The sequence below is a fragment of the Polyergus mexicanus genome, unplaced genomic scaffold (assembly GCF_030449975.1).
Source record: "Polyergus mexicanus isolate NDT 795.1 unplaced genomic scaffold, iyPolMexi1.0 SCAF_4, whole genome shotgun sequence".
Taxonomy (NCBI): domain Eukaryota; kingdom Metazoa; phylum Arthropoda; class Insecta; order Hymenoptera; family Formicidae; genus Polyergus; species Polyergus mexicanus.
This window is the reverse complement of record NW_027223324.1, coordinates 5,773,635-5,783,561: the sequence shown is the minus strand read 5'-3', so window position 1 is coordinate 5,783,561 and position 9,927 is coordinate 5,773,635. Positions and strand designations below refer to the sequence as shown.

The 9,927-nt window shown below is 35.4% G+C and overlaps 2 protein-coding genes across 2 annotated transcripts; one reads left to right on the top strand and one right to left on the bottom strand.

The window, feature by feature from the left end:
- Sas-6 (Spindle assembly abnormal 6) lies at positions 1-4,839 on the top strand. Its single transcript, XM_070293960.1, has 4 exons — positions 1-600; positions 792-1,318; positions 1,430-2,178; positions 2,270-4,839. Exons 1-4 carry the CDS (start codon positions 409-411, stop codon positions 2,818-2,820), a joined length of 2,019 nt encoding a protein of 672 aa, XP_070150061.1. The 5' UTR covers positions 1-408; the 3' UTR covers positions 2,821-4,839.
- Positions 4,106-7,585, bottom strand: Plekhm1 (Pleckstrin homology and RUN domain containing M1). The gene is made up of 4 exons (XM_070293959.1): positions 7,378-7,585; positions 5,591-7,233; positions 4,846-5,481; positions 4,106-4,762 (listed from the first exon to the last, which is right to left on the bottom strand). Exons 2-4 carry the CDS (start codon positions 6,956-6,958, stop codon positions 4,598-4,600), a joined length of 2,169 nt encoding a protein of 722 aa, XP_070150060.1. The 5' UTR covers positions 6,959-7,233; positions 7,378-7,585; the 3' UTR covers positions 4,106-4,597.
- Positions 7,586-9,927: the final 2,342 nt, after the last annotated feature.

Here is a 9,927-nt window from a genome sequence, read left to right as displayed (position 1 = left end):
TATGTGATTACTATGTGCGTGTAAAGCGGAAAGAATGGATATAAATTGTGATCGAATAGCCGTCTGTTTTCTACTTGCAAAGTCTAATCGTTGAGTTCGTGATCTGTGAGAATAAACTCAAAAAAAAAAAAAAAAAAGAGAGAAGGATCCCGATCTCGGACGCGATTCTCATTAAAAATTGGTGGCGAGTCTCGAAGTAGTTGAAACGCGTGCCGTCAAGATGGCGGCACAAACGTATACGACGTACGCGTCTGATACGCGTGCGTCAATTTGCGTGCTTGTGCGATGTAAGCAGAGCGACTTGTGTCGTATGTTCGAAAGCGTTTCGACCGGACTTTCCTCAATATCAACAAATGAGACGCAGTGAGCGACGCGTGATCTACAAATGCTTTCCGAGAGCGCGATCGAATGATGAATTATTTGAACAGTATAGCAGGCGGCACGACGACCGCCGACTCGGGCCTGCAGCTGAACAATGTCGAGATTCTCTACACGAAGGTGCAGAGGATTTATATCAAGCCGCAGCATAAGGAGGAGCGCCAGCGGGATCTCAGAGTCAACGTCGAGATTCACGCTGGCATTAGCCCAGTTTGTCGTAAGGTAATTTAATAAAATCTTACTCTGTGACTTTTACTCTTTTAGTTCTGACATGTAAATGTTTATTGCTTTCATCTTTCAACTCTCTGTGCTTTGATGAAAGTAGATAGAGATTGGTAGGCCTCATTCTCAACAGTTTGCGTACTGGATGTTGTTTGTTAAATATATCGAGTCTTGATATTTTTTTGTTTCAGAGCTTGTGCGTTTTGCTAGCCGACGACGATGATCCTTGTTTTCTCTATTCCTTATTCATCACCGAAGATGACTTCAAAGTGTTAAAAGCGCAGCAGGGTCTCCTGGTTGATTTTGATAACTTTGCTACTCAATTGATATGCTTGCTGGAACAATGTCATATTCCAGGTACAAGCTTGTCGAAGACTCCACCAAAGTTTCTTTTGTTGTTGGCAGAAGAAACTGGAGATTGGAATTTTAAGCTTGTGGAGACAAATAACTTCAAACATCTTTGCCACTTGAGTTTGAACATATCGCCTGCCAGTGACTCTGCTTTGAAGACACATATGGCAATGAAGATTAAACAGTTAAAGGAAAATGCTTTACAACAGAGTAGAGATGTGGTTGGTTTAGAAACTAGATTAAATGATCTAACGAGTAAGCTAGAAGTAAAAGCAAAAGAACTAGAACATTTAGAACAAAAATATATGACTGAAAAGAGCCAGATACAAATTAATTCCTCACAGCAAATAAGTATAGAAAAGGACAGGTATATACATACATATTTATATATATAAATATATACTACAAATAAATAATAATATTTTTATATAACCTATATAATTCCATCATATTAATGCAATGTATTAACATTTTCCAGATTGTCTCAAGCACGCTTAGAATGGCAACGACAGAGTGAAAAGGAAAAAATGGAAGTTGAACAGAGGCATGCTGAAACTGTGAAACAATTACACACAGAACTTGCCGAATTGCGGACACAAAACATAACATTTAAGGATAAACAATCCTTTTTAGAAGCTACGAACGTAGAGCAAATAAAACAACTACAGAATCTCGAGAAGGATCTTAATATTGCTCAACGAGATTTGGCACTACTCAAGAACCAAAACTTGAAATTAGATGTAGATTATCACGACAGAGATAAAGCCGTTAATAGTTTGCGTACAAGAGTAGCGGTGCTCGAACAAGAGCTTAAAGATAAAACAGTGATCATTAACAAGCACATGGAAATGCTAAAGTCGGGAAAAGAACAAAAACAGCATTTGGAGGATCTTTTAACCGAAAAAGACAGTCAGTTGCAACGCAAACAAAATTCCTTAAGAGGCTTAAGCGATGAATTGGTAAAAGCTAATGAAATTTTAACTAAATTACAAAATGAACTTGCATCAACCAAATCCAAATTGAAATTAAGGACAAGCATAGCGCTCGAGCAGGAAAGATTATTAGATAGCAAGCAAAAAGAAGTTGGCCAATTGGAAACTAAAATGGAAGGTCTTATTAGAGACATCAAAGATGCAAGGAATGAAATAGGCAATCTAAAAGAACAAATTAAAACATTGCAACATCAATTGGAGGAGAAAGAAAAGACGATAAAAAACAATGATAATGGTAAATGATTATTTTTTCTTTTCTTATCCTTGTCAATAAAAATTGTTATACGATTGAGAAAACTAATATGTTTTCCATCTTCCTTTTGCAGTAATTAGTTGGCTGAATCGGAGACTAGCGGACAATCAATCGCCTTTACAAAGTGCTACTACACCAGCTCCAGTTATAATTCCATCTACCGTTCCACTGACGTTACCCAGGACAAATAAATTATTTCCTAATCGATACGAAACGCGTACTCCTGCACCTAATGCGACACAGCCTAGTACGTTATCGGGATTGATGAAAAATCCAATCGTGCAGAATCCAAATATTCATCAGACCACTCGTACGACAGCTCGGTCGATGGGTGTCGGTGTAACGGAAAATTCTGTGGGTTTAACGACCTTCAGTAAGAGCGGCTTGATCTCGAGCACCAGCACACCTATGGAGCGCTTTAACGCGGTGAATAAAGCATCGGGAAATCCGCCAGCTTCAACATCAGCGCCGGCTATAATCGAGAATAACAATGGCCCGGCGGTCATCTCGAATGGCACAAAAACGAAAACCGCGAGCGTCGGTTTGCAGGGTGGATTAAGACGAGCAGGTTTGTCCGATAAACCCATTTTACCTTCGGCATATTTTCCTAAGACATTGCATTAAATGTTTGAGGAAGAAATGTAAGAACTGAGGAATTGAACTCGTATTTCAGAATATTTTAAGAATCAAAATGTAGAAACGACGAAGCTGCAATATTGCCATTGACATGACAATATTTCAAATTTGTCATTTTGGTGATAGTACAAATAATTGTAAGAATAATAAGTATTATTTACATGATATTTTTCACAAGGTAAAAATTGTAAAAAATTTTTTAATCCTACATTGGTATATTTTTATATACAAAAATAATATATTTGGCTAGTGCCAATCTAACTTTGGTATGTCAATGTAGGATTAATAACAATATATAGTGTTGTATGTATATATGATACATCTATACACAACACAATATGTATGCATATATTCCGATCTCGCTTACAGTATAAAATGTATAAAATGTCAAGTGAGTTCTCCATTTCTCATTAACTTTTTGGTTTACTTTGCTTCGACATTATTATTATAATTATAATGGAAATTACCTTTAATTTATAAATATTGTTTAACAAATTCGTCCCTATTGAGATTTACATCAAAGTATAATAATATGCAATAATATATGTATATATAAATTAAGAGAGTTGCAATTTATAATATTAAAATAATTTTTTTCGCTTGGTAATTCTAAATCTAAATGTGTTTTTATATTTAACATACTTGTAAATTGTGTAGAGACTTATGCCAAATATTGTCGCAAAGTAAACGTAATTTTTATAATTGATAAATTTGAAACAGTTATTTTAAGATTAACTTGACACACACAATTCCTTTATTTATCACGATCGCAATCTAATTACTACACAATTGATAGCTAATAATTAATTTTTACATTATTATTAGATTTGTAATTATTTTTGTATTTAAAGTATCCTACTTTCATTTTGATAGGTACCTGGAAAATAATTTTAACTTTGTAGATTTTATATGATAGTGTATAAATATCTTTATATATACATATATAAAAAAATTGAAAAGTAGAATATACATATATGTAGAGCTCTCTAATTTTACGACTTGTGACAGTAAAAGGTCAAATAAGACTATTTAATACAAATGAAAGAATGTGCCTTTTATATCGCAAAATAGATTAAGAAATTTTGCTATAGTTATATATACATATAATTTATTATACATTTTTATTAAAAATTATCCTAGAGAAATTATTTGTTAATTAAACAATATTAAGTATAAAGACAAACTATTCTTAAACAAAACTTTTTTTTGTGCTATGAGGTACAAATGTATCAATTAAATTCAATTTTACTAAGCATGTCAATTTATTAAATTACATAAATAGAGCAGCAGTATTAAATATAAACAATAACGATAAGAGAGAGATGACAAGTAAATGATTACATACATTTTACTATTTTTGTACATAGAATTATAATGAACGTCTATATATATATATAGTTGTATAAAGATATAATATTTTTTGTCTATGCATAGTAAGCTGCCAGTCTCGTAAGATACAGTAAGGTACAAATATCTTTTTTTAGAATATAAATTTGTAACAAAATATTCGGAGAACTGACAAAAGATATAGAAAGATATTATATTTCTATACATTTTTATGCACAATATATAATATAGGTATAATTATTTACACGAAAAAAACAAGATTGGTAGATTCAAAATTAAAATTATTCGAGTAATTGCGCATAGCGAAATTAATTTTCTGGAATGCGAATTATACAAACAATACTGCTTAAACGCGTTAAAAGGATGATAAAACATTGTCTGTATAGACAAATGTATATTAATTAATATCAAATGTATATTAATTCATGTCAATCGGAGATGAAGATACACTATTATGTGATAGATCTGTACATCCCATATCTAAAAGAGGCATGTCCATCCGTTTACGTCTGCGTTCGCACTTTGGACACGGTTTACTTGCGTTTAAACAGTCCGTATGAAATACGGCATTACACGATCCGCACTGCAAATAAATCGATCATTGTAAGATTGTTGTATTAAACGGAAGAAAAATGGATAATGAACAAACGAAGTCGCGTTGCTTACCCGAAATGTGGATTCCATATCAAAGGGATAAATAACTTTTGTATTATTACAGACTTCGCATATAAAACCCTTCTGACTGCAGAGCCAACAATTGATTACATGATTTCTCGCAAACTCAACAACTTTTTGAAGTTGTTGCGCGAGAATTCCATTGGGTATGTCAAGAAGGTCTACAACGGAATATTGATGAACGTGTTCGTACAAATAATCTCTAGGGGCGACCTTTTTTTGCAAGGACTCGATGATGGGTTCGCGACACGTGAATAGATACGCTCTCAATAGGTTCAACTGAATACGCAAGGATTGCAATTGAGCCATAGTGTCTACAGCCATATAAATTTTTGGGTTCAGGATCTTTAGGTCCAATAGGGCCGGCTTGTCTGTTAAATACGTAGCGGCTTTTCGACTAATAGGATACTGTTTTAAATCCCAATTGTAAATCATACGCGACGGTATAATATACTGCCCTTCTGCCATGCATTTTGAACAATAGTAATTGCCCGAATACCAGCACACGTGCGCTTTGGAAAAGGTCATGCCGATTGGCTCACCGCAATCGAAACAATTGTAATTTTGAACATCTAAACCTTTTTCTCTCGAGATATTACCTAGTTGTTCTTCAAAATTTATCGCAACCTGGAAAACAAAGCACAAGCAAAAGTTAGACTTCAAACATGTCAAATTTTAATTTTAATTGACAAAACGGTGTTTTAAAATTTATAAATATTGTATACCAAGTACATACCTTTGGCTCGGGTTGAACTTTAGGTCCTTCCTCCACAATAGTCTCCTCCTTTTTCGGATATTTCTTAAAGAATTCTTGCAAATCTGGCACTGTACTAGTTCCAGCAGTTTGGTAACTTTGGATAAGCGCATCGTATGTAGGACCATCGCCGGGTGTACGAGGTGCATCCTTTGCAGATCCTTGAGATATCACAGACGAAGTTAAAGAAGATTGGCAATCTTCAAATGACGTTGACCATCCTAATTTTCCTATTAATGAATTTCCTACAGTGGCGGTTGTGTCATTAACAATATCGGTGTCTCTCAAAGTATTTCGTAACGCTGGATTCTCTGTATCAGCAGCAATATTATCTGTATCCTCTTCTTCTGCGTTACCATTTGACATCTGTTGTGCTTCCTTGACCTTTTGTTTATCTGCCATTTGGTTTTTTATCACAGTATCGGCAGAATTACTGTCTATCTGCTGACTCACATTGCTTTTCTGCATTCTGTCTGTTACAGTATCCGCAGGATCGTTGTGCAAGTGTTGGACAATATTATCAGATTTTTTATTAGCTAAAATAATTTTCAGCGCTTCGTCTTCACTGATGGATGCTACATTATTAAACATTGATTGCGAAGAAGTGAACGACCCAATTCCAATAGAACTACCAATAGAACTTGCAGTTTCTACTTCATCAAAGTTATCAGTCAATTCGGTGGTTATAGTTTTCGCTATATCTACCGCACTAAACACGGGACAAGATTTCATCGGCGGCGACCAAATGCCAGCTATGAGCAAAGGGGTACTGGACCAAAAGTTTAAAAGGCTACTATTGCAAACCAACTCGAATCGCACATAATCCAAGCTTTCTATTAATCTTTGCGCAACCTCAACAAGATCTACATCCCTCATATAGGCTGAACGATTGTAATATGGCTTCAAAGCCGAATTGTCTCTCCTTATCGAGCAAAAGTAGCTAGCTAATAGACCTTCGTTCAGCGCTAATCGTATCCAAGCTCGACAATAGCCGACCTCTGTAGTAACTTGGCTTAACGCTTGTATCTGATCTATGATCTGACGATGGGAAAATACGAGCAGTGGACCCCAGAAGCTTGGCTGTGGCATAGCGTCGAAGTCGGGACCGCTGAGGGCCTCTGTTACCCGATTCAACAGAGTATCCTTCAAGCCGTGCAGGAAGATAGCCTCGAGCACAGAGCATAGGGTCATGGTCTCGTCGCAATTGCTGACAACGCCGTCTTCGGAAACCGTTGGCGCGCTCTGCATCTCCATGACACTCGTGTTGAGCTGTTTTTGGAGGGAATCCCTGACCAGCAAGTTCCTCTTGTTGCCCGCTAGAGAGTTGACAGTCTTCAGCAGCGAGTTCATCTTGCACGCTATCGATATAATATGTCACAGCGAAAATACGTCTTCTACGACGATGACGTCGCTGGAGCATCTTCGCGTCGTGAGAGAGGCGGAGGATCACCCGGAGTCGAACTAAGCCTCCGGAGATGTCCTCGTGGTATCACGTCTACGCTTCGCCGTCCTCGGATATATTGCTCCAATTACTCTCGAGGCATGCGGACGTCGCGGTGATACTGACAAGGAAACAAGGAAGTGCCGTCGTGGAGCGATGAAGTCATCTTATGCGTCAGTGATAGCTAGACGATAGAGTTCACACATGTTAGCGTTATCATTCAACTGCGTGCGTGAAGTAGGTTAGATGTCGGAGAAACAAAACATTTGTGACCATAGCCCATAGACTTTATATACATATATATATATATCTATTAATCGCTACTCACATCCGGATTTAAAAAAATGCTGATTAATTAATCTCGTGTATTTTTACATGTTCTTGATGCGCAATAGTAGATTCTTGCAACGTCATGAAGAGAGATCGCCAACTACTACCTTGAAACGCTCATCGCGCTATCGGCCAGCTGTTCGTTACTGTCACCGCTAACTACGCATCAGGCGATCATCTCTGTCACCTCATTTCTAGGACACCGTCTATTCCTTGAGAATAGTACGTGACCCGACGACAGGTCGCGCTGTCACCTCGGTAGCCTTCGCTATCGTCGTTGCACTTGCGATGGCGCGAATGCATGCCATGCAGGTGCGCCATCGCACTTGCTATTTCCGGCGCGAAACGCCGTCTCCCTTTCCCGCTTCAACCCGGACGGTGGATGGAGTATATTCGCCCTTTCGATAGAGATAACGGAGCTTTAACGACGACGACGATGTTGATAAAAAATTTTCGAAAAATAATGCGAGATAGAAAGAGATAACGATAGACGAAATTTTATCTCATCAAGTAGAGAGTTTCGACTTTATTAGACACCTGGCTATTCGTAAAATCCGCTGGACAACGAGTGGAAAGGTATCCGTACGTAAATGGATTATTCTCGCCGAGAGATGGCCATATAAGAAAATAGAATTTTACATAGCTTTAGAAACTTTGTAGAATACGCTTTCTCCTCGTACTTGATATTATAAAAATTGACCGTTACGCGACGTCGACGTTTTTAAATATGATAGTATAATTGCTGGCTTCTTTCAATCGAACGAACTTTAATAATTGTAACGCTCAAGCAGACGGTGCAAGTAATGCGATCTAACATGCTACGGCAGCAATATACATTGAGAGACCCATTTTGTTGAATGAAATAAAATTTGTTTGAATCAACTAAATCTCTTATTGGAATATGGGCAAACAAATCCTTTAGTTAATACAACAAAAAAATTTAGTTGGAAAATTTGGTAGTACGAACACACAAATTATTTGGTTCACTGAACAAAATTATATTAATTGTATAAAATCAAATTTTTGGTTGTTTTTTATTTTAATTTTGTTCACTGAATCACATTTGTATGTTAGTATTACCAAATTTTCCAACTGCGGTTACATTTGCTTTTGTTACAATGTTACATCGATCAAAGTTTATCCATATTCAACAAGAAATTTTCTTGATAGTTGTCTCTTGTGATATGATAAGAAAAAGATATATAGATTATATTCTCCATCTTTTCTTCAATTCTCTTGTCGTTAACGAGAGACTAATCAGTACCCATACAGCACCGCAAGATTGCAACAACATTGCAGCAACATTTTTCTGCAAGATTGCAACATCGCAGAAACATAACGAAATGTTGCTGCAACGTTGTTATGATATTGCAGCAACAGTAAAATGTCCGCCTACAGAAATATTGCAATATAATATTGCAGCAACATAACAATATAATATATATGCAATAATGCTTTATGTATATTTATCGACATAATATCTTTAACATATGAAAAAAATAATAAGAAATTAGGCATATAAGAATCAGGATTTAGTATGTGTATAGATTTTCTGTATTATAATATAATAACGAAATTATAAATTGCAAATTTTTCGGTACACATTCGACTTTCCTCAGTAACAAAGAATATCTAACAATAAGAGAAATAAGAAAAAACTCAATTTGCAATTTTGTAAATTCACAATCTCTTTGTATCCGAAATATTCAGATATGCAAAAAGATTGTGGTGGATTTACGCATACAAGTTTTTTCACATCTCTCTTGTCTTCATATAATCTCAAAATTTATTTATTAAAATCTGAAGTATCTTTTTTGCATGTTAAAAAATGATTATCAAATTTTTGATTTTATATAAGAATGAAAACTATTAAAAGAATTCTTAGTCCAATGTCTGAGTCCCCTGTCTTGGGATTATATCATACAATTTAAGCTAATAAAAATATTTATTATATCTTTAATCTTACTAGTCGCTCTTTGTAAACTTTATATAATCACCGTGACTAAAAATTAAATGCGGAATATATAGCGCAATATGCGCCGCATAGCAGTAAACGAATAGCGAACTAGCGATTATCGAATACTTTCTTTGGAATATTTTTGGAATATTGCTGTAACATTACTAAAGTTATATTGTAAAATAATGTCTTTGTAATATTTCTGCAACATTAAACTACAATATGCAATATTGCAATATTGCAGCAATGTTGTTGCAAGCTTTAGTGCTGTATGGGTATTTCCCGGACAGATGAATCCGCCATGATTAAAAATGCACTGTATACTGCACATCAGAAAAACCAAAATACATCTTAAAGATGTCTAAAAGACGATAAGACGTCTTTAATTAAATATCTTGTTTTATATATCAGCTTCTTAATTATTTTTGGCAGAACTTCGAAAAATGCATTATTTTCCTGATCTCATTTTTTAATATGCCATTTTAGTGAAATGAGCTTCTCTTGATTTTTTTGTGTAAAATTTCTAGTTATTTTGTTGTAATTGATTCTAATATAATTACATTTCTTATAATAAAAAAACACACACATTTC